Source organism: Bison bison, unplaced genomic scaffold (genome assembly GCF_000754665.1).
Source record: "Bison bison bison isolate TAMUID 2011002044 unplaced genomic scaffold, Bison_UMD1.0 scf7180017864338, whole genome shotgun sequence".
Lineage (NCBI taxonomy): Eukaryota > Metazoa > Chordata > Mammalia > Artiodactyla > Bovidae > Bison > Bison bison.
The window spans coordinates 3,428,615-3,451,555 of NW_011494910.1; the positions used below are offsets into that span (position 1 = coordinate 3,428,615).

At 48.0% G+C, this 22,941-nt stretch overlaps 1 protein-coding gene across 1 annotated transcript in view; it reads right to left on the reverse strand.

Moving 5' to 3' along the window:
- Positions 1-283: 283 nt before the first annotated feature.
- The window catches only part of PM20D1 (peptidase M20 domain containing 1), a 23,062-nt gene continuing 404 nt past the window's right edge, over positions 284-22,941 (reverse strand). Inside the window, exons 2-13 of the mRNA XM_010854181.1 lie at positions 20,195-20,281; positions 18,446-18,678; positions 17,691-17,777; positions 16,439-16,572; positions 15,926-16,045; positions 15,061-15,136; positions 14,642-14,703; positions 14,353-14,431; positions 12,342-12,413; positions 5,231-5,399; positions 2,210-2,309; positions 284-1,004 (exon numbers count right to left, since the gene is read on the reverse strand). Coding sequence (XP_010852483.1) covers positions 881-1,004; positions 2,210-2,309; positions 5,231-5,399; positions 12,342-12,413; positions 14,353-14,431; positions 14,642-14,703; positions 15,061-15,136; positions 15,926-16,045; positions 16,439-16,572; positions 17,691-17,777; positions 18,446-18,678; positions 20,195-20,281 — 1,343 coding nt within the window. The 3' untranslated portion in view covers positions 284-880. The remainder of the gene's footprint in view (positions 1,005-2,209; positions 2,310-5,230; positions 5,400-12,341; positions 12,414-14,352; positions 14,432-14,641; positions 14,704-15,060; positions 15,137-15,925; positions 16,046-16,438; positions 16,573-17,690; positions 17,778-18,445; positions 18,679-20,194; positions 20,282-22,941) is intronic.

The window sequence follows — 22,941 nt, forward strand, 5'->3', positions numbered from 1 at the left end:
CAGGGCCAGGGCCCTGCTGCTCCTGGGCTCCAGAGAGAGGCTGCCTTTCTCTTGGGAGCTCAGCTCGCAGGATGTGCCAGGGAAATGTTTCCGCAGATTAGTGTCTCCTGGGGTGGGGCGGCAGCAGCAGGTGGCAGGATAGGGCAGGGGAGCGAAACCCAGGGCGCCCTTGGGAGGAGCCCAAGGACGGAGGTTGTCTTCTCCAGGCTCCAACCTCCAGAACCAGGAGGTCTGGGGTTCCCCCAAAGCCCCCAGCCTCAGTTTACCCCCAGTGACCAGACGGTGCTGCACAGACCACTTTATTTGACCAGCTGTTGTGGTAATTGTGGTAGTGACATAGTTCCAGTCCTGCTCCAGGTGTAGAATAAATGGGAGGGGAAGAGGTGAGAAGCAGGGGGAGGAGGGGAGAGATGAAGAACCAGATAAACAATCCAAGAAGAGAGGGGGAAAAAAAGGAAAGGAAGTTACGACAAGAACAAATTTATAAGCCGAGGAAAAGGCAGCCCAACAAGCGTGCCTTAAATTAAACTTTTAAAAGGTAAAATCTGGTTGATATTTTTCAAATCTGTATTTGCTCAGTTAGGCCTTAACAAGGAGCAGTGACATGACCAGTGCAAGGCAGACAAGCCAGATACCTTCTATTATAAGAGAGGAAAAAGAAGGCAATAACGGATGGCAAACCAAGGAGGTCGGGAGGGAGGGAGAAGCCAGCTTCCTGCTGGTCCTCCCCTTCTTGGCCATGAGTTTAGGAGTGACCAAGGCAGGTGGGTGAGGTCATTATAACATGATTTTTGACCAAAAGTTTCATCAACACTGGCTTCCCCCCTTGGGTTAGTCCTGGTCCAGCATCAGGCATCCCTAATCCAGCTGGTCCCCAACCTCACAGTTCATGCAGGTGAGGAACTGGCTCCACGTCTGTGTCACCATTCTGGATAAACTCGAAGATGAATTTCACCTGGGTCTCGTAGGCTTGGACCGAGATTTTCTCATTGATTCCGTGGATGCTGAGGGAGAGAAGTTTTGAGGGAGAGGCCATTGCTTTAGTACAAATGTTATTGCAGAGCACCCTACACCCCTGAAGCCACTGGCCTTTGACCCTCCAGGGGTCAAAGTGGGTAGGAAGTGGGCAAGGTGGGAGCAGCCATTTGGAAGAAGTGAGATTTCAGATGACAGGTTGGTCACCTCTCCAGGATCTACATCCACAGCAAAGTGCAGTGGGAGCAGATGATAGTCCTGGGGAGTACAAATCATCACCTGCTCTGGAATCCATTTAATAATTTCTCCTCTGAGGGGAAATTACTAAAGTTATCTTTTAATTCTCTCTCTAAGGCTGGAGTCCCAGCTAGACTTATCCCTATGCCAGCCACCCCTCCCCACATTATTAGGGGCACAAGTGGATAGGAACCCAGGCTACCTATGGGGTTCTCTGTTTCACCTCAAATTTCACTACCAGATCTGATGCCCACAGCCTGCGTCCACACAATACTACCGAAGCACACATGTAACCTTGAAGATGTAAGGAGATAAAGAATAGCTAACCCCACCTACACTCCTTAAAAAAACCAACAAACCCCCTTCCCATGAAATCTGTTCTTAAGTTCAAATTCAAATATATATTCAAACAACTTGACTTATGATGAGGAAATCAGAGCTGGGTATGGTAAGGAGCAGAGAGGTAAATGGAAATCATGCCCCTATATCCCAGGACTAAAAATTTGCTGAAGAACCCACAAAGTAGTAGTTCACACACAGGAGGTGAAACTGGTGAATATGTTTTAGATTCCCAAAGTATGTTTTGAGAATTCAAAGCATGAGTTCATCTTTGACCTCAAATGTGTCTGCAGTTCACTAAGTGGAAGTTGAGAATTCTGGAGTACCCACTTTTGGGGGAAATGAGATCCAGAGGGGAGGGCTTCTCTCAAAGGAAGGAAGAGGTGGGACTCAAGGGCCCTAATTCTACCAGGTTCTTTCCAGTCATCTGATTATCTCCATCCCTGCAAAACAGTCACTGATTCCACCAAATTCTGGGGAGTGGCAAGACTCTGGCACTGAGAAAAGCTGGCCAGTTGGGCTCCGCAGTATCTTTTAGTTTGTACAAATTCCAGGTTTCCCCCATTCTATGGACTGTCAGGAGAATGAGTGGGAAAGGGACAGGTCAGATGTATCTCCTCTCTCCTCCAAGCTGTCCAAACCTGTTCCACTCACTCACCTACTGAAGTCCTGAGGTTGTAGGTAGATGGGGTTGAACCGGTAGATGCCAGTGGTAAGATTCAGATAGTGTCTGCTGTCTGTGTTGCCAATACAAGTACCTAGAAAGGAAGAATCCAGAGAAACGGAGCTTTATGTAAGCAGCCAAGCCAAGGAAGTGGTGGCAAGTAGGCTACCTAGAAAATTGGGACCCTTGTGTCACCACAGAAGACGTCTGGATCTTCCCTAGGAGACTGCAGCCAAGGATTTTTGTCCTTCAGCCTACCCATTTTCAAAACCTTTCTAAGATACCATTTCAGCCAAGAACATGGACTCAACTCCCAAGGGCATTAGAGAGACATCCCTTACATGGTCCAAGGCTAAGTGCCCTCTCTCCATGATGAACACAGAGGCCAGCGGCTTCATTTCATACCCATGGCCAGGTTATTCTATCAGTAGAAACCTAGATATCCAGAAATCTAAGCACCATTTCTTTATTGCCCAAGCTTTCTTGTGTATCACTCAGGTCAGAAACAAACACTCTCTGGGGGAGTTTTACTGCTGTAGATGGCAACCCTCTTAAAGTAGAACATGCTGTGCTGCTGTGCTTAGCCGCTCAGTTGTGTCTGACTCTTTGCGACTCTTTGTAGCCCACCAGGCTCCTCTCTCCATGGGGGTTCTCCAGGCAAGAAGAAAAGCAGAACATAATTTCTGGTTATTCCTGTCTTCTGAAGGAGGACTGTATCTTCCCAGAGTCAAACTTCAGGTCCGTATAGTCCCGGGATACTCTCTAGTGTCCCATTCTCCTGAAGGCAGTAGGTCGTCCCCCTCCCCAGCCGGGGCTGGGACTCCTCCCCATTATGAATGTTCTTTGAAAAAAGACTCCCTAGCTTATCAGTTAAAGTGTGGTGAGATGAATTTGAGATGGCAATTTGTGTTTTATTTTGATTGAGTTAACGCTTTTATTCTAGAAATGTATCCCATTTTTAAGTACTTTCAGGCGGAACAGATTTATCATGAAGCTATTAGGCTTATGCATAAAGATCCAGGGTCATAGCTCTGTATTCATGTAGTTGGATAGGTATTTTTAATAGTTTAAAAGTGACAGAAAAATTTCAAAAATACAACTGGCTGTTGCTTTATAGCAAACCTGGGATGATGTGCCGCATGCGCATTCTGTTTGAGCACCTTTTTAAAATCCAAGTATAGCTGACTTACAGTGTTGTGCCAGTTTCAGGTGGACAGCGAAGTGACCCAGCCATCCATGTTCAGATATACCTGTTCTTTCTCAGATTCTTTTCCATCACAGGTTATACAAGACACTGAATGTAGTTCCCTGTGCCACACAGTGGGTCCCCACCGCTCATCTACTTAATACACAGTAGTGTCTATCTGTTGTTCCCAAGCCCCCAGTCTGTCCTGCCCAACACCTTTCCCACTTGATAACCACACGTCTGTGCTCCGTGTCTTTGAGTCTGTTTCTGTTCTGCAATAAGTTCACCTGTATCACTGCCCTAGATTTCACACGAGTGACACCATACGGCATTTGCCGTTCTCTGTCTGATTTGCTTCACTTAGTATGATAACCTCTAGGTCCGCTGCTCTACTTTCCACTCCTGGTTTCAAATGGGTCCCTTCACAATTCCTGGAGATTTCTGCCAGTTGATGTCTGCCTATCTTTATTCTGTACAAGCCTAACTGTGTTGATGAGATTATCGTAGGTGCCCCACAGGGAGAGGGAAAGGGAGAGAGCCTCTGAGGCCAACAGAGGAGAACCTGGGAGCCTGAAAGCCAGGGTTCCTCGATGGCAGGGGCCCAGGTCCTGCTTTGTGGCAGGAGTCCAAGGAGGCAGGGAATCTCAGAGGTAATGTTCAGGGGAGATCTTGGATCCAGAGCTCTCACCCCCAAGACAGGTCAAGGAATCAGAGGAAATCTGCAACCTGAAGTGACCTTGTGGGCAGGATAATGGATGTCTCAGAGGCAAACACAAGGACTGATGACCACAGACTAAGGGATCCTGACGCTATGCTATTGCATGAGACCCTGAGGCCTGATTCAAGGTGCGGGTGGTGGGGTTGCTTGGAGGCTTCAATAATGCCTGAGGTTGAATTTCTGAGAAATGAGTTAGATTTAAGTTGATTAAAAACTAAGAGTGCTTTTTTTCCCCCCCCAATACCCAAGGAGTTTATGGTTGTAGAATTTCACTATAATATCTTTAAGGTCCACGCCTAACAGGTCCTAAGAATTAGACTAGAAAAATGAGAGACTCCATGATTGAAGGTATATAAAAGCAAAGTGAACACAAGTCTTCACATTAGAGCATCTTTTCCTCACATCAGACCAGAGATTCTCAGACTGTGGTCAGCCATCAGCTGGTGTCAGAATCCCCTGGGATATTTGTTAAAAAGGCAGATTCCAGGGTGCTCTCCAGAGTTAATATACCTGAATCTTTGGGAGTGGGTCCAGGTAATCTGCATTTTAATAAGTTCCCTAGGTGATCCTCTTGTCCTCTTAAGTTTGAGAACCACTATCCATACAGCATAGATTTGGAAGGCATGCTGGAAGACTGGGGAAGGAGCATAGAGGCACTGCTACTGGGAGAGGTGAAGGGGGCTAATTCCAATGGTACAGCCAGGAGAAGTTCCTGGGCTGCAAATTCTGAGCTCTGTTGCTGAGCTTTTACCTTAGAACAGATCAGAACCAGACTGCATAGGTGGAACCCAACCCCCTCTGTGGCTCCTCCAGAGGAAGGGGAATCTGAGCCGATCCTTCCCTCTAGGCCAGAGTGGCCGGCCTAGGTTAAGCCAGGACCCAGGCTTGGCTGACCTAATTTATTGTTTCTGATCCTTTCCTGTTTGCTTTCTCACTTCCACTTGGAGGGGAAAATACAGCTCCAGTCCCATCAGGAGAGGAAGCAGCCAGCTGTTTCCAGGCTGAACAGCTGGCATGGGGGTGGGGCAGTGGATATCAGATAGGATACAGTTCCAGCACCCCCCCTCTGCCCCCGCCAAACTCCCCCAGCCACAGCTGATGAAGTCATTACCTGGGGCAACAATGTTGACTTCCGGGAAGACAGAGTGTATGGTCTGGCGGAGCAGCTGGTAACCCAAGGCCTGATCATCAGAAGGGCTGATGGGCAGGGGGTCAAAGGCATCCAACACATGGAACTGGACCCGGTCATCAGCCACAATGTCCTTGGCTAGTTTTAGAACCTTGAGAGAGGAAACAAAGAAAGTCTGATTTCTTATTGATCTGCTATTGAAATACTTTATGAATCTATACGGTCCTGATTTCTCTCCAGCAAGGCAGAGCCTTTACAGAGGAGATTCACTGTAGCTCTGAGACCTCAATTTCAGCCTACTGGTTGTAGGAGATAGAATGGCTGTTCTTCCTGGAAATCTACAGCATAGTAGATTTAGGTTAGATGCTTGGAAGGCTTGCCTTATAGCCGTGAGGCAGGTCAGGAACTACAAAATCAGGATATTGGGTAATTTCCCTTAGGCTGAGAACCATGGGCTAGGTAAAAATGTAGGAGACAGCACAGTGGAAATCTCAACCATCTCGAGGCAGAGGGGTAGATATGATGACCTCACTTCAGCCTGGGAGAGTCTCAGACAGGTGGTGACAGGTCATACACTTTCTTCCTTCTCTGGGCATCCCTGCTTCCTGTTTGTAACCATCTGCACTGGGGCCAGGAAGATGAGCTCAACAGACAAAAAGTTAGAAGTTGGGGGGCTAGTATTCAAGTTTTCTCTCTGAGCCTCCTTTCCTCAGGAAGGAACATGAGGAAGCTTCTAGAAATTTCAGTCTGAAGTAACTAAAGCTGAACTCAGCAAAAGTCCTGGTCCCAGGCAGGATGTAGACCAGACCCTGAGGATCAGATCACATGAAGCTGTGTGGGAATGGATTAGGATGCTGACAGTCTAGCCCCACAAACCCACCCAGCCATCTAGGGAAAGCTCCAGCACCAGTCTCAAGCTATCTGATAAACACTTGCTTTAGGATGGTCTCTGCCCTAGAAAGGGGAGTGTCTGTCTCATAACTGGGGGGCATTATCTCGGGAGGACCTCTTTTAGGTCAGTGTCAGGTCTGGAAAGGAAATGAGGGTTCCTTCTTCTGACTTAGAAACCATCATTTGAGGCAAAGCAAATTCTGTGCTGCTGGACTGAGGGGAGGGGCAACTCACTTGTCAGAGCTTATTTTCACTCCAGCACAGATGTCTCAAATACTCTGATAGAAGAATTAATATATAGTCTAGATATGTTCTTGACCCTCTGGAAGGCTCCTAAAGTCATCCCCAGAAGTGTCTTCTGTGCCCTACCCCACATTACTTAAAGATTCCTGCCTCCAGAAACTGAAGAAGGCACACAGACTGGACCTCAGTGAGCAAGTGGCTCAGCAGCAAAGGGTCTGCCTGGCGATGCAGGAGACACGCGTTCGATTCCTGGGTGGGGAAGATGCCCTGGAGGAGGAAATGGCAACCCACTCCAGTACTCTCGCCTGGAGAATCCCATGGACAGAGGAGCCTGGCAGTCTACAGTCCATGGGGTCGCAAAGAGTGGGACATGACTGAGCCCACACACCTGCAATGAGCACTACAGAGCTCAGGTTTCCCACCAGCTGCTAGGCTAGGTCCGGACTCAAAGGCCTCATTTCCTTATGTCTAGTACCAAGAATATAAAAGGTACGCAATGAATGTTGCATATATACATTTTACAAGATGTGAAACAATAATAATAATAAAAACAACAGGAGTTGTCTCATTAAGGAATTTGCCCAAGGTTTATAGAGGTGGCATCACTGGGCTAGGCATCTGACTTCACAAGGATGGTTGTTTACTGTTTCCAAAGTGCCTGCAGGTTGAAATGGCATTGAGTAGAGGAGAAGGCAATGGCACCCCACTCCAGTACTCTTGCCTGGAAAATCCCATGGACGGGGGAGCCATGGGGTCCATGGGGTCGCTGAGGGTCGGGGTCGCTGAGGGTCGGACACGACTGAGCGACTTCACTTTCACTTTTCACTTTCATGCGTTTGAGAAGGAAATGGCAACCCACTCCAGTGTTCTTGCCTGGAGAATCCCAGGGACGGGGGAGCCTTGTGGGCTGCTGTCTATGGGGTCGCACAGAGTCGGACATGACTGAAGTGACAGCAGCAGCAGCAGAGCCAGAAAGAGGGTGGTGCTCATTTAAGACAGATTTCTTAGTGGTATGAATTTTGAGCCAGAATTTGAAGGCAGGATATGAGAATGATGGAGAAGAGGCAAGAGACAGTCTGAGCATGGAGGGGTCATGCACAAAGACTCAGCTCTGTGCTTCGTGGAGCCACTCACAGCTGTGTGACACTCCATGAGCTCCTTAGCTTTTTGCGTCTCAGCTTGCTCATCTGTTAACAGAAGGATAACAGCAGCACCTACCTGGTAAGGTGGTTGTTACCATGACTGGATGCATGTAATATGCTTAGGCTGGTTCCTGGCACTCAATGTATGTTAGTTGTTATTTGCCTGTTTAGAAGGGAGGGACCACTCTGGGCAACGATCAGAGGCACAAGGACGGGACTAAGAGGAGGGATTCATCAACGGTAACGGGGACCTCAAAGGCAGAGCACATTGATTCCTCATTTCTCTGAGCTCCTACAGTCCGTATCCCACATTATGTTGTTTTCTATTTTAGGCTAAGCTGTATTTTCTTCTTGAGTGAATAAGTTCGAGGGCAAGGACAGTGGGTACTTAGCAAGACCGGCTTCCACCCTACTGTGAGGCTGGTCATCAAAACAACCACGACAGGCTGTCACTGGCTTGTGCTTCAGTATCTCCAGCGGCAGAAAGCTCACCATCATGTGTTTCAATCCATCTCATCTTTGAACTCTGCGATGAGCATCTTCTTAATGATGAACTGAGGTACGGCTTCCTGTAGCATCTAACCTACTCATACCTCTTTTATTTATTTTAAAAATATTCTGTAGAGTCCACAGGATAAAGTAGCAATAGTACTCGAGCCATCAGCAGGATTTCACCTCTATTGAGAATAGAGGCCTGTGCTCTTGATGCCTGAATGCTGTTCCCAGGTCTTTGCTCCTTTTTGGGTTTTGGTGTAAATGCCTCATGAGAGAGGACTGTGTATGTGCTCAGTCATTTAGTCACGTACGACTCTTTGCGACCCCATGGACTGTAGCCTGCCAGGCTTCTCTGTTCATGGAATTTTTGAGGCAAGAATACTGGAGTGCGTTGCCATTTTCCTCCTCCAGGGGATCTTCCCGACCCAGGGATTGAACCTGCCTCTCCTGTGACTCCTGCATTGCAGGCAGATTCTTAACCTGCTGAGCCATAGGGGAAGCCCCTAAGAGAGGACTGACCATGGATACAAAGCTGCTTACTGCCCCAACCCCACTTCACAACCATTTCGTGACACCTTGTCCTGTGATTTTCTTTGTGGTGCCTACTTCTCCCACTTGTTCATATATTTGATTACTTACAGCCACTAGCATGTAAACATCTTTAGAATGGGAATCTTGGCCTGTTCACCATTTTCCCAAGTGCTTGGAAGAATGTCTAGCCCACAGTAGCCATTGAATAAACACTTAGTGAATGAATAAATGAAGGAAGACAGGAATTTTCTGTAAAACACTCTAGTTAGGTGGACATCCAGCCTCTGAGAAGCTCACTATCATGCGAGGTGCCATACTCCAAAACTCTGCTTTAAGTGGGGGCTCCCAGAAACATCTCCCAGTGGCCTTCTCTCTCCCCTTCGAGGGCCACAGGACAAGCCTTCCTTCCCACGTGGCAGTGTGTTACGTTTCTGAAGGCTCTTGTTCCTCACAGATGGGGCCACAAAGTTCATTCAGATCCTTCCTGGAAAAACTTATGGGTGAGACCAGGTAAAGATGGACGAAGAGGGCTCAGAGGGCTCAGGGAGCCATTTAGAATCAGGGCATGAGGAAGAGGCGTGACCAGGACGAAGAGGTACTGTGTGCTCCTGGGGTGATGGGGGCTTTCCATTCCCCACGTGTGCAGGGGAGCAGGGGAGCAGGGTGGGCCTATGGAGCCCAGAGATCTCATCAGATAGGCAGGGAAGGAAAGCCACTGTGGCAGGGGACTGGAGAGGAGGGCAGCGTGCCAGAACCTGGGGAGATGAAAGCCCCAGCTGGTGGAAAACAGCCCTTGGAAAGGGCATGGAATTGGAATGAGGCTGGAAAAAAACTGGTGGAAAGAAGCTCAGTGAGGGGAATTCAGTGATTTCCTGGCCCCATGAGCCCCCAGGGAGAGGACAAAGGCTGGCACTGGATGAAAAGCAGCAGAGCCCAGGGCTTACACTGTCCCAGCCCCCTGCCAATGCTGGGTGACTCTGGGCAGGCTGCCCCAGCCCCTGCAATGCGGGCATGCCCCCCAGCCTGTGCAAGGACACAGCATCCTCCATAGGGAAGGCCCCAGGCAGAAAGGACCATAAAAATTGAAGCGTGGCAGACCCCTGAGGATCCGCCAGGAGGATCATCAGGAAACACCACCTGCCCCTCACCTTGCTTAATCTTGGAATATAATGCTCATCTCATAGTTGTCAGGTGGGTTTTTTTGATCATTTTCGGAAGGATCAGATTTACCTTCTGAATTATTTTTAGCTCAACCTGATGTTTAAATAAGCTAGTCTGTCCTAGATATGTCAAACGTTCTGTGTATTTCTTCTCACCCTTTAGCTTTCAGCTCAGATATCACGTAGGGAAGTCTTGCCTGACCTGTGGACAGATTCTCATTCCTTCTTAGATTCTTCGATAGCAGCAGCCCCCTTTCCTCATAGCGCTCATCATGGTTTGCAGTTACACATTCATTTTTCTAACTTTTAAATTGATGTTCATAGCAGAACATCACAAGTCTGTCTGCAACCTCTTCTGTCCAAGGAGTTACACACCCTTCCCATGGTATTTTATTGGCTCTACAGGTTTCAATTAATAATACTCCAGCCTCTGTCTCTATTATCTCTTTGGATCTAAGGAATTTATAACTGTCTATTAATATATTAGAAGCCTCTCAAATTTCTAAACCATTATATTTCTCTGAGAACTTGCTTTCCTCTTGAATTCCCAATCTTGGTTACAGGCACCAGCACCCGACCAACCACCATCACACACTGCGTCCTGACGAGCCCACCTCTCACTCCTCTGTGGGCACCTACTCTACCACACGACGAGCTACCATCACACACTGCGTCCTGATGACCCCACCTCTCACTCCTCTGCGGGCATCTACTCTACCCTATGACCTACTAACATCACACACTGCGTCCTGAGGAGCCCACCTCTCACTCCTCTGCGGACACCTACTCTACCCACCGACCTACTAACATCACACACTGCGTCCTGATTAGCCCATGTCTCACTCCTCTGCAGGCACCTACTCTACCCAACGACCAGCTACCATCACACACTGCGTCCTGAGGAGCCCACCTCTCACTCCTCTGCGGGCACCTACTCTACCCAATGACCAATCATGAAACACTGCATTCTGATGAAGCCACCTCTCACTCCTCTGCGGGCACCTACTCTACCCTATGACCTAATAATATCACACACTGCATCCTGATGAGCCCACCTCTCACTCCTCTGCGGGCACCTACTCTACCCACCGACCTACTAACATCACACACTGCATCCTGATGAGCCCACCTCTCACTCCTCTATGGGTACCTACTCTACCCCACGACCAGCTACCATCAGACACTGCGTCCTGATGAGCCCACCTCTCACTCCTCTGCAGGCATCTACTCTACCCTACGACCTACTAACATCACACACTGCGTCCTGATGAGCCCACCTCTCACTCCTCTGTGGGCACCTACTCTACCCCACGACCAGCTACCATCACACACTGCGTCCTGATGAGCCCACGTCTCGCTCCTCTGCGGGCATCTACTCTATCCTATGACCTACTAACATCACACACTGCGTCCTGATGAGCCCACGTCTCACTCCTCTGCGGGCACCTACTCTACGCAATGACCAACTAACATCAAACACTGCGTCCTGAGGAGCCCACCTCTCACTCCTCAGCGGGCACCTACTCTACCCAACGACCAATCATGAAACACTGCATTCTGATGAAGCCACCTCTCTCTCACTCCTCTGCGGGCACCTACTCTACCCCATGATCATAGCCTCAGTTAAGACCTCCATACCCACTGCCTGAGATGCTGCAACAATTGAATTGTTTCTTCTTACTTCAAGGCTTCCTCAGGATCGCCACCAGCAGTGTTTCTCTAAGAGAACCTGAGTCTCTCACAGCCCTGTTTGAAGACCTCTGACATTTGTCCACAGATTAGAGCCCAAACTCGTTGGCATGCACACAAAGCCTTGAGCCCCAAACTATCAATACAACTCCATTTTCATCTTCCATCACTTTCCCCCAAATTATTCTACTCTTTAGATTTCATTTTCCCTGTACCCTGAATGTCCTGCTGCTGCTGCTGCTGCTAAGTTGCTTCAGTCGTGTCCCACTCTGTGAATGGCCAACTTCTAGCAAATCCTATTTGTCCTTTAAGTCCTTTCTAGTGGTTGGAAAAGACTTCCTTGGTTCTTCAAGGTAGCATCAGCCCCCTGTTTTGGCTCAGGTTCTATGGTAATTTGTTTATCCCTCATTGTTATAATCCTAGTATAGTGTGAGGCTGAGAGCACAGACTCTGGAACTGGTCCTGGATGTATAATACTGGGCATGTTACTTACCTGCTGTGCGGATCTGTGCCTCCATTTTCCCTGTTAAATGAGGATAATACATTCCCCACTTCACAGAACGGCTGCAGGGGTTAAATGTATATGTATAGTATATGTTTACTGTACATGTATACAGTATGTGTGTGTGTATATATATATGTATACTATGTATATAGTATAGTATATGTATACCTGAGAACAGTGCCAAGAGCACAGCAAACCCACTATCTGTGTTGCTACCATTATCATTTCCTATTTATCATTAATTATCATCATTCATCTCCCACTCCTAAACTCCACGTTCCCTAAAGCCAGAGATCTCCTATCCCAGCCAAGCACCCGGCACATAGGAAGCCTTTGAAAAATCACTGAACAAATGAGGCCCTGGGCCAGCTCCGCCCAGTCCCAACGGACACACTTCAGTGGGGCTGAGCCAGTCCTCGGGAACACATGGTACGTACCTCCTGAACAGTCTGTGCAGGGTGAAGTCGGAAGTTGATGATGGCCTCGGCCACAGCGGGGATGACATTCACCTGGAGAGAGAACCACAAACCTTGGCCTGAGCTGACCTCTAGTCCCTCACACCTGACCCCTGCCCAGGAAAAGCCAATTACCACCAGTAGAGGGAGAGGAAGCTGATTTGACTGAAGAACTCAAGGCTTAATATTTTTAGCCAGCCACTGTCTTCTCTGGGCCCTTGACATGTGGTTATGTTCAATGCTAGTGGCCTGTCTCTGCTTCAGGCCAGACCTTCATGTTTCTTGGTCCTGGAGGGCTCACAGAGAGCTGCTCAGAGCAAGACCGCTTTCCTGGGGCTGCCAGGACACCTCTGTTTTGGCCTGTACAGTGCTGCAGGCGGTCTTCCATGTGCGCTCTTTCCCAGGGTGCCTAGGGCAGTTCTGCAGTGGTCAGAGTCAGTTCTCACTCAGGAGGGGCACCCCAGAGCCTCTGAGGCCCCATTAAGCCCTGAGGGGGATGATCACTATAACCGAGGGTGGTAGTGATTTTCCATATCCTACTGTGAACTTTGTTCTCTGTCTGATGAGGAAAAAACTCAGGACTAATTAGAAAAGAGGGTTGAGCTATGGAGGGAATTTCTCCTCAGAGCCCATGAGAGAGGAGATTCCCCAACTGTGTATCTTTCTTTGAACTGCTATGGTGCAAAAAAGCACGAGGCTAGGGCCAGGAGAACTGGGCTGATACAAACTGGCTGTGTGATTTTCAGATATGACAACCTCTTTGTGCCTCTGTCTCTCAGCTGGCTCCTCCTCTGTTAGGAGGACCAAATGGAAAAACAGATGTGAAAGTATTCTGGACAGATAAAAACACCATTCAAATGCAAGGACATAGTACACAGTACTATTATTTTGGTGAATTCTCTAGGCAGCTGGTGAAAACAGCTCAGGTCTGGCTGACATGCCAAACACACCGACCAGCCACAGCAGAGATGAATTCTGAGGCACCATTCACTTATTCTCAACCTGGGCTGCACGTTAGCAGAGCTCCGCAAGGCTGCATTGGGTGAATGATCCTCCTTGACGTTGCACTGGTGGTACTGGTAGAAACTGGAACGGTCTAACTCCTTTCAAGATTTCAGAAAAGTCTCAGCCCTCGTGAGCTAGTGTGGCTAGTTCAAACAGAAAAGCTCCTTAGCGGCTGGTCTAGCTGAAAGTAGACCGATTTGCTGAAAAATAGTTCTCAGAAAAAACTTTATCAAAGTATTGGTTCACCTGAGACTTATTTCTATAAAAGTAAACCTTAGGGGTTCCCTGGTGGTCCAGTGGTTAGGAGTCTATGCTCTCACTGCCAAGGGCCAGGGTTCAATCCCTGCTCAGGGAACTAGGATCCCACAAGCCAAAAAAGTAAATCTCATATAGAATTTATATATTTGAAGGCCACCCAAAATTTACCTTATTTTGGAGAATGACAATGTATGTATTTTAAGGCTGTATACATCACAAATGTTATAGATTTTTAAAATAGTAGGTGAGTTTCTCTAATTCAACTCAGGGAAAAGATATTAATCATTCATTAAATTTGTGAGGTGAATAAAGCTTTCAAAACATGCCGAAGAATAATAAAAAGGTGGTAAAGAGGTTGGGAATCTTTAGCCTACATGACCAAAATGCTAGATGAATATATTACATGTTAAATGAGTACAGGTCACAAAAATTAACTCCCAAATAATGTCTCTTCACATCAGTGTAATGGTTATGTTTTTCAACGGGTACAGTCCCAAAGAACCTGAGGGAGGCCTCTGAAACACACATACATGAAACTTGGCCAGCAACTTCATGGAGTTTGCAGATGTCCGTTAGAACCCTTGCTCCTGAGGTTTACCCATCTGATGACATAGGACAGTTCAGCACTGAGCCTTCCTACTATCCAAACTGTAGCCAGAGAAGGAAGGAGAAACCAAGAAGATAAAGCCAAGGGATGGAGGGGTGTGTGGGAGGAGTCAGGTGGTGTTACCTTGACCCCGGCATTGAACATGGTGAGCGCCGTGGTGGTCCTGACCAGCGAATTGGTTATGTAATTCCTCTCCATCAACCTAAGGCAAAAAGAAGAGAGGGTTGTAGGATACCCCCTTTCCTGAACCTTGGAGATCTTTAAGACTAGGAGGGATGTCCTGCGTACCAGTTAGATGTAGTGTCTGGTGGCTGAGGGATGGTTAGTCAGGCCTGGTTAAGCCAAAGAGAGGAGATGGGGAAGTGGGTAGGTTTGGGGTGGGGATGTGAGGAACGGAAAGATAAAACTTTACCTGCTTACAAGGGGTCGAAAGAGCCACAGGTTGTTCAAGACTATATTGGTAGGGAAGGGAAACTGAAAAGGAAAGCACCAGGTCAGAGGGTTTCAAAGGGGTCAGCATAACAGGCTCACTGTTTGGGACCTGGGCCTGTCCTTGCTTTAGACTCGCCTTGAGGGCCTGGGGCAGTAGCCTCAAGGGTGAGTGGGAGCCACCTCCCTCAGAGTGGCTGGTGTTGGGGCTCAGGTTCTCAGCTTGAGCACCAACAGCCCCAATGGACAAGCTGTGTTTTGGCCCAGCCAGCAGCTGCAAATAGGGGAGAATGGGCAGAGCACTGGTTATCAGTAGGGCCCCTTTATTACTCTGAAGGCGGCTTCTCCACCACACTTTCTTCCCCTTCCACAGCTGACCAGAGTCAGTGAGACTCCTCACACCTCATTTGCCAGTTGCTCCACTGCCGTCATCAACGGCCCACTTCCAAACATGTTCGGCATTGGTGTCTGCTCCAGTCTGGAAGAGAAAGGGAGCTTTCAAGACTCACCCAACTCAGCAGTCCAAGGAGAAGACGAGAGACAGGACATTTCCACAGGCCTGGCCAGGAGGTCTCCTGCTCACCGCCCCATCACCTCCACCATTCCAGATCTCCAAGCACAAGTGGGGCTACTTCTACTGCACTCACAGGAGCTGTCCCCAAATACCAAGTCTGAGAGAGGGCACCCCCGTCTCATCACACCTACCACACTGTAGCAAAGCTGTCAGCCTCTCCCACTAGCTGTTGAGTTCCTGGAGGAAAGGGACTGTCCGTTTCTTCCACCACCGCGTGCCCATTACTGGACACAAAGTCTTGAACATGGTAGATAGTTAAATATTTAGCTGAAAGAATATAGCTTTTCTTCCTACTCTCCAAGAAAACCAGCCAGAGGTAAGCTCTGCTGTTACAAACCCTGCTGTCCTCATCCACAGACAGCAGCCTTTGCTTATCTTGAAGTCATCTTGCTGGGGCAAGGGGAGAAATTAGATGGTTCTTTTCCAGCTTGTGATCTATCATTTCTGGCCTGGACTATTCCAGCTACCTAACCTAGCTTTTGTCTGCTGGCCCTTGCTTGCCATATGGATAGGTCCTTTTCTGACCTATAACCCTTGCCAGGGTACTGCTAGCTCTGTCCTCCCTATAACCTCCATCGTGGCTTCTCAGCCCACCATCAGGACAGGAAGCTTAACCTCCTCAACTCAAAGTGGGGAAGTGCCAGGTCTTCTAGCCGGAGTCTGGTGTGGGCAGCAAGGCCAGGAATTGCTTACCGGCTGACCGCGGCTGCGAGAATGCCTATGCTTGTTTCTTTTGGAGGAGCTGAAGAGTGGCCTGTAGTCGTGTTGACTTGCAGCATGAGGTTAATCGCACCCTTCTCAGAAACGGAAACCCTGTAAGAAGGATCAGAGAAGGCCCTCCTGACTTCCTCCCACCCTGAATGACCCCCAGGCCCATCTGTACAGGGGTCTGGTAAGCCAAGAGGTCTGTTTCATGCTGCTTAAAGAGTTTTACTTTAGAAGAGATAGGGAAAGGAGAGCTCAGACTTGGTCAAAGCTTGGGGTGATTAAAGTAAGTGCGTGCCTGTGTATATGGCTCAGTCGTGTCTGATGCTTCGTGACCGCATCTACTGTGGCTCACTAGGCTCCTCTGTCCATGGGATTTTCCAGGCAAGAATCCTGGAGCAGGTTGATTAAAGCAAGAGGAGTAGGCTTATCGATAACCAGACTGAGATCAACTCCCATGTGAGAACCTCTTCTGAGGTAGGGCTGGGGTGCTATACTCACATGGCAAAGGGCTTCTTGAGGTAGGGAATGAAACCGTCCAAGATGAAGCTCCCCTCATCCACCACGAAGGCTAGCTGGACACCCCTTGCCTGTAGCAGGGCTGAGATCTTCTGAGCCCCGTTTATCCCTGATATCTGCAGATATTAAACCCAGAGCCACAGTTCTCCTCAGTCAGATCTCCAGAGATAGCTCACAGAGACCCATTCAGCATAGCTGGGTGCTCCAGAGCCTCCCCATCCAGGCTCCTTCATGAGGGACAGGGCCCTCAACAATCCTGCCTCAAAGAATCTGGAATGTCAGAGCCGGAAGGGCCCAACCCCCTCATTTCCCAAACTAAGAAACCAGGACCCAGAGTATGAAGTGATTTGCCCAGGGTCAAAATAAGTGGCATCATTAGAAATAAAACACATTCATTGATCTGCCTGTTCTCTCTCTTCCCATTACACTGGTGTTTCTCAAGGTGTAGTTGATGGACTATGTGCCTACTGCAGATGTCACCAGGGAGTTTGTTAAACATTCAGATCTGTGCATAACACTGCGCGAAAGAAGCCAATCTGAAAAGACTACACTCTGTATAGTTCCAACTATATAACATTCTAGACAAGACAAAACTATGGAGGTGGTCAAAAGATCAACAGTTGCCAGGGTTTGGGGAAGGAGAGAGGGATGAATGGCAGAACACAGAGGTTTCTTAAGGCAGTGAAAATACTCTGTACGATACCATAATGACACACCATTATAGTGTACAACACCAAAAGTGAACCCTAATGTAAACAATAGCTTTGGGTAACTATGATGTGTCCAGGTAGGTGCATCAGTTGTCACAAATGTATGACTCTGGTGGGGGATGTTGATATTGGGTAAGGCTGTGCATGTGTGTGGGTTGGAGAAGAAAGGAAATTTCTGTATCTTCTAATTTTTGCCGTGAACCTAAAACTGCTCTTAAAAAGAAATAGAAAAAAAACATCAAGTCTGTGGCACAGAGCCCAGGCATCTACATTTTGGTCAAAGTCCTTAGAAATTTCTGGTGACACATGCACAGTGTGTGTGTACTCAGTTGTGTCCAGCTCTTTGCAACTCCTGGGACTGTGACCCACCAGGCTCCTCTGCCCATGGAATTTTCCAGGCAAGAAGACATATCCACAGAGAAGTTGGCAAACTGTGCAGCCAGGGAGCAAACCGGACCAAAGTGAAGCTTACTCCCTCCCCAAGGAGGGGACCCAGAGATAGGCTTAGGAGGAAGGCATTCTACCTCCTCATCATGGCCCAGAGCAATGAAGAAAGATCTTCGGGGGATGTAGTTTCTGATCAGCAGAAGCTCCAAGGCCTGCAGGATTGCCTGGGGGACAGAAGGACAATGGGAGAAGAGAAAGGCTTATTATCTAAGTGGTGGTACCAAGGCATCAGAGATATTCAGCAGCTGGGAACAGGGCTAGGATGTGATTCCTTTTAGAGAGAACACATTAAAATGGCCCCAGGGATGGAATGGAGGGAAGCAGCGGGTGTATGCATGGTCAGTCACTCAGTTGTGTCTGGCTCTTTGTGGCCTCACAGACTGTAGCCCACCAGGCTCCTCTGTCAGTGGGATTTTCCCAGCAAGAATACTGAAGTGGGTTGCCATTTCCTCTTTCAGGGGATCTTCCCCACCCAGGGATTGAACCCACAACTCCTGCATCTCCTGCATTGATAGGTGGATTCTTTATCACTGAACCACCTGGGAATCCCTGTAGGGAAACAGAGCTCACATAAAACCATCCCCGCCTGGAGAAAAGCATAAATTTATCAATGTCAGAGCTGAAAGGGTACCTGGGATCATCTACTCTGATCTATATTTCACAGTTGAGAAATCAGGACCCAGAGAAGTGACCAACTGATGACTGGAACTCAGATCTCCTGGCACCAAGGTTTTCTCTACCAGAACCTCCCACCTCCCAGGGGTTAGCAGAGCACTCCCACCCTGGATCAATCTTTAGGACTCTAAGGCAGAGGGAACACAGCATTTCAGACCATAAGAGAGTTCTTGTTGTCCAGTGTGCCTCGACCATAGATGAAGCCATCACGCTCCAACCCAGAGAAGGGGGGCACGTCCCAGCCTTTGTCCGGGGCAGGCACCACGTCAATGTGAGCGAGGAGCATGTAGGGCTGCATGCTGGGGTCTGAGCCTTTGATAGTGAACAGGTGGCTGTAATTTCCTACGACCTCATGCCGGATAAAGCTGGTATGGAACACAGTAGGAAAGACTAGAAGCAAAGAGATGCAAAGCAATGAGAGAAAGCCAGATTCAACAGTTGCCTTTGGTTTTCCTCCTAACTGATTCTCCCTGCCTTTTTCCTCCCCTTTAAAACAGGCAGCCTCCTTTAGGAAGCCCTCTGGGCCAAAGCTAGTCTGATTCCTGATTCGCCCAGACAATCTCTGAAATATCTCTTCCTCATATTACAATGTGCTATTACTGTGTAATCACATGCATATCAAGACCGCATCATTTATGACAGATAAGAGCTCAAGATCTGGACTGACCCGACCTCTAATGTTGTCACAAATACAAGTTATAGAGTGATGCAGACTAGGATTACATTAAATTTTAAATATAATAGGCCCCAGTATCCAAATTATTTGGAACCAAACATGACTCTTATCTATATATATTAAAAAATCAGAAATATTTTTCCTTTGCAAAACAATACTCCTAATGTTTGTGTTATATGGAGATAAAAGATGATCCTGTCGAGCACATGGCCATACTTCCGTGTTCAAGTGTTCTCAGGGTCAACTATGCTAGTTACAGATAGGTAATAACACAGGTGGCTTTAGAAGCATGGGAGAAAGAACTTTGATCTCCCTTTGTGCTGTGTTGGAAGAATCCATACACGCCTCTGTGGATAACTGAAAACAAGCAAGCAGGCAAACAAACAAAAAACTGAAGAAGAATAAACATTTTTTCTTGTCAGCCTGCTTATCTAGTCTACTATTGCTGAACATTTCTTTCCCAATTTTATTTCCTATTTAGTGAAGACTTTCAGCCTGGCCACTGGGGATTGATCCCAGATTCCCACCCCACCCCAATTGCCCGTCCCAGAGTGTTAGAGAAGGGACTACTTGCTGTGCTGTGCCAGCCTCTCCCACTCCTGATGACTTGAGAGGGGGCTGTTCTTTTATTTGATTTAGTAAAGTGGCCTCACTACTCTGCATGAGCTTTCTCTATGGGGAGGGGGAGCTCCAAGTCTCCTTTTTCCCCTTGACCCATCCTTCTTTAGCTCATGGGCAGTGGGGTGAGAAGAGAGCAACTATGCGACAGTTTAAAGTTTTTGACTGCCTAGCAGCTCAGTGTTAGTAATGAATCTGGAGCAGGGCCTGGGTAGGTGGAGTGTGCCTGTGTGTAGGCTGTAGGTGTGTGTATGGAGGTAGGGAGGGGAGGAGCCCGTGGTGCAGTTCTGGAAACTTGCAAATGAAGAAGGAATTCCAAGTCCTATCTTTTTATTTTATTGACTGACATTAAAGGGCAAAAATTGACAGCCAACCCAATGGCTATATTGCCTTGGTTCTTCAAAGGGTAAATCTAGTCTCTACTCTGTGTCTACTCTAACTCCTGAACTCTCCCTTCTATCCCTCCCCCTTGTATACAAACACATCCAAAGAGGCCCAAGCACACTAGGTTGCCCTCTGGTCAGTCACAAGATAAACTTCTTTATCACCTTGTAAAATCACTGTGTCTCCAGTGGTACCTCTCCTAACCCTTTCCCATGGTTTGTGGCTGACCTTTACGAATGTATTCTCCAAACTCAGCCAGGGCTGTTGTGTTGAGCTCCTTGGGGCTGAAAGACACTGTTGGAATCTGGATGGCACCTGTTGGAGTCAGAGATGGAAGATGATAACAACCACTGATTTTTCCACAGCCCTGTGTACATAAAAAGTTCTCTTGCACTCATTATCCTATTGTGGAGGGCAAAACAATCATTCCAGGTAGGCATTGTTGTTTTCCCTAATTCAAAGGTGAGGAAACAAGCTTAGAAGCATTAGGTGAGCTGCTCAACATTGTCCAGTAGAACTGGGATTTAAACTCAAGTCCTTTGTTTAGGCTAATATGGTTCTTAAAGGAACATAAAGTCCAAACTGTCATGGGGTGGGGGAGGTCAGACAGGAGTAAATTTTGATCCTAAGTGGGAAGCCGCTATAAATTGCTGCTAAGGCCTCACTCTGCCTCTGAAACCACCAACCCTTTGATGAATCCAAGGAGCCCACTGTCCTGGGTCCCTTTGCGAACAAAGCTTTGTATCTTTTTGTGTACAGTGAGTATGTGAAAGTCCCTCAGTCGTGTCTGACTCTCTGTGATCCCATGGACTATACAGTGCATGGAATTCTCCAGTCCAGAATACTGGAGTGGGTAGCCTTTTCCTTCTCCAGGGGATCTTCCTAACCCAGGGATTGAACCCAGGTCTCCCGCATTGCGGGCAGATTCTTGACCATCTGAGCCACAAGGTAAGTACTCTTTGTGTACAGAGAGTAGGCTTATTCCTCATAGACTGGTTAATCCAGAGTGTCATTGATCTCAGCCCAAGTCAGCTTTGGGGGCACATGATGCCTGGGAAGGGGGCGGGGATTTAGAAGCTCCCAAACAAGCTCCTTTGTCATAAACGATCTAATCCATTCTACCCAGAAGTCCAGTTCTTGAGTTGTCACTAGGTTCATTCCTTGGGGAAGGTTTTATATTCTTAGAGTTCCACTGTTAAATGCAAACAGTAGGGGGTGGGGGTGGGGTCATAAGATAATTTGATTAGAAAGTGAAAGAAAGTGAAGTCACTCAGTCGTGTCCGGCTCCTCTGTCCATGGGATTTTCCAGGCAATAGTACTGGAGTGGATTGCCATTTCCTTCTCCAGGGGATCTTCCCAACCCAGGGATCGAACCTGGGTCTCCCGCATTGTAGACAGACGCTTTACCGTCTGAGCCACCAGGGAAGTCAATTTGATTAGATGGCTATCCAAAAACAGTAGGAAGAAAAATACCCAGAGCAGCTTGATGTCAAGGGAGGCCTCTGACTTCTGTACTCAGTTTTGTGAAGAATCAACCCTGCATCATAGCCTACCAATAGGTGGGGAAGCCAAGGTTCAAAAAGACTAAAGGAACTGCCTATGTGAGATTGAGAGGCAGACTCAAGATCTGAACTCAGATGTTTTGCCCTCGGCCCACAATGCTGGAGACCCAGGTTCGATCCCTGGGTCGGTAAGATCCCCTGGAGAAGGACATGGCAACCCCACTCCAGTATTCCTGCCTGGAGAATCCCATGGACGCAGGGGCCTGGTGGGCTATATGTATAGTCCATGGGGTCACAGAGAGTAGGACATGACTGAGTGACTTCAATAGTCCATATATTTGGGGTTCTAAGTCATGGTGCTATGAGGTCTGTATTTTAGTTTCTTATTTAGCTTTTGCTTTCTTTTGTGCAAAGAGACTCTGGTGAATGGCTGCCCAATGCCTTTCAGAGAACTCTTTACACTAGGATGCTTTGGGAAAGCCCTGCTCTGCCTCCCAGGCCTATCACTCCAGCACAAACACAGTTTATATTTAACAACAAGGGCTAGCTTTTGCATTTACCTGCAGGTTTATTTAGGCAGTTTCTTTCAATCCATTACTTAATGGAAGGGAAAAGACTGAAGGTAAGCCCAACGGTGAGGAAGGATCTCATTGTTTTCATTGTTGTTTATTCCCTAAGTCATGTCCTGACTCTTTTGCGACCCCATGGACTGACGCCTGCAGCCTGTCAGGCTTCTCTGTCCATGCGATTTCCCAGACAAGAATACTGGAGTGGGTTGTCATTTCCTTCTCCAGGGGATCTTCCCGACCTAGGGATTGAACGCGTGTCTTTCCCATCCTTTCAATATTGAGCCACCACCTCTTTTCTCCTGGATAATGCAGACTGAGAAGGTAAGTAAGTTTTTAGCTTGGTTTGATGTCTAGGGGAAAGATGTCCTTTAATTGGTAGAGGAAATTAGGAACATCTCACACCTCAGCAACAGCCCCATACTTCTTTATGGAGCCATCTAGAACCCGCAGGATCCTACAGGCAATAGAGGCTGTCACCCAGTGCTTACTCCAAGATGTAGGGTCCTGGGGAAGATGGTTCAGCTGACCTAAACTTCAGTTTCCTCATGGGTACATAAGGTTCAGATCGTTTAGTCCTAAGAAACTTAACAAGTGAAGACTGCCAAAGGTTAAAGGCTGTAATGTTCCAGGCAAGCGGAGGTTGGTGTGGGGGTGGGGTGGGGTGGATGACAGCCTGGTCAACCCGGGCGAAGTTGAAGCTTCCAGGGTAGGCAAGGAACGCCCTGGAGTCCCCAGAAGGCAGGTCTAGGAGCAGAGTGCGGTCTCCAGGGGCCGGAAATGGGTCCGGGGCTTGGTGGTGGGGTGTTGCGGAGCTCAAGCTCGAGGGGCGGACCTCTGCGGCAGGGGAAGGGAGTCACGGGTTGGCCCGAGGAGACGGGGACCTTTATCTGAGAATAAGCGGTGA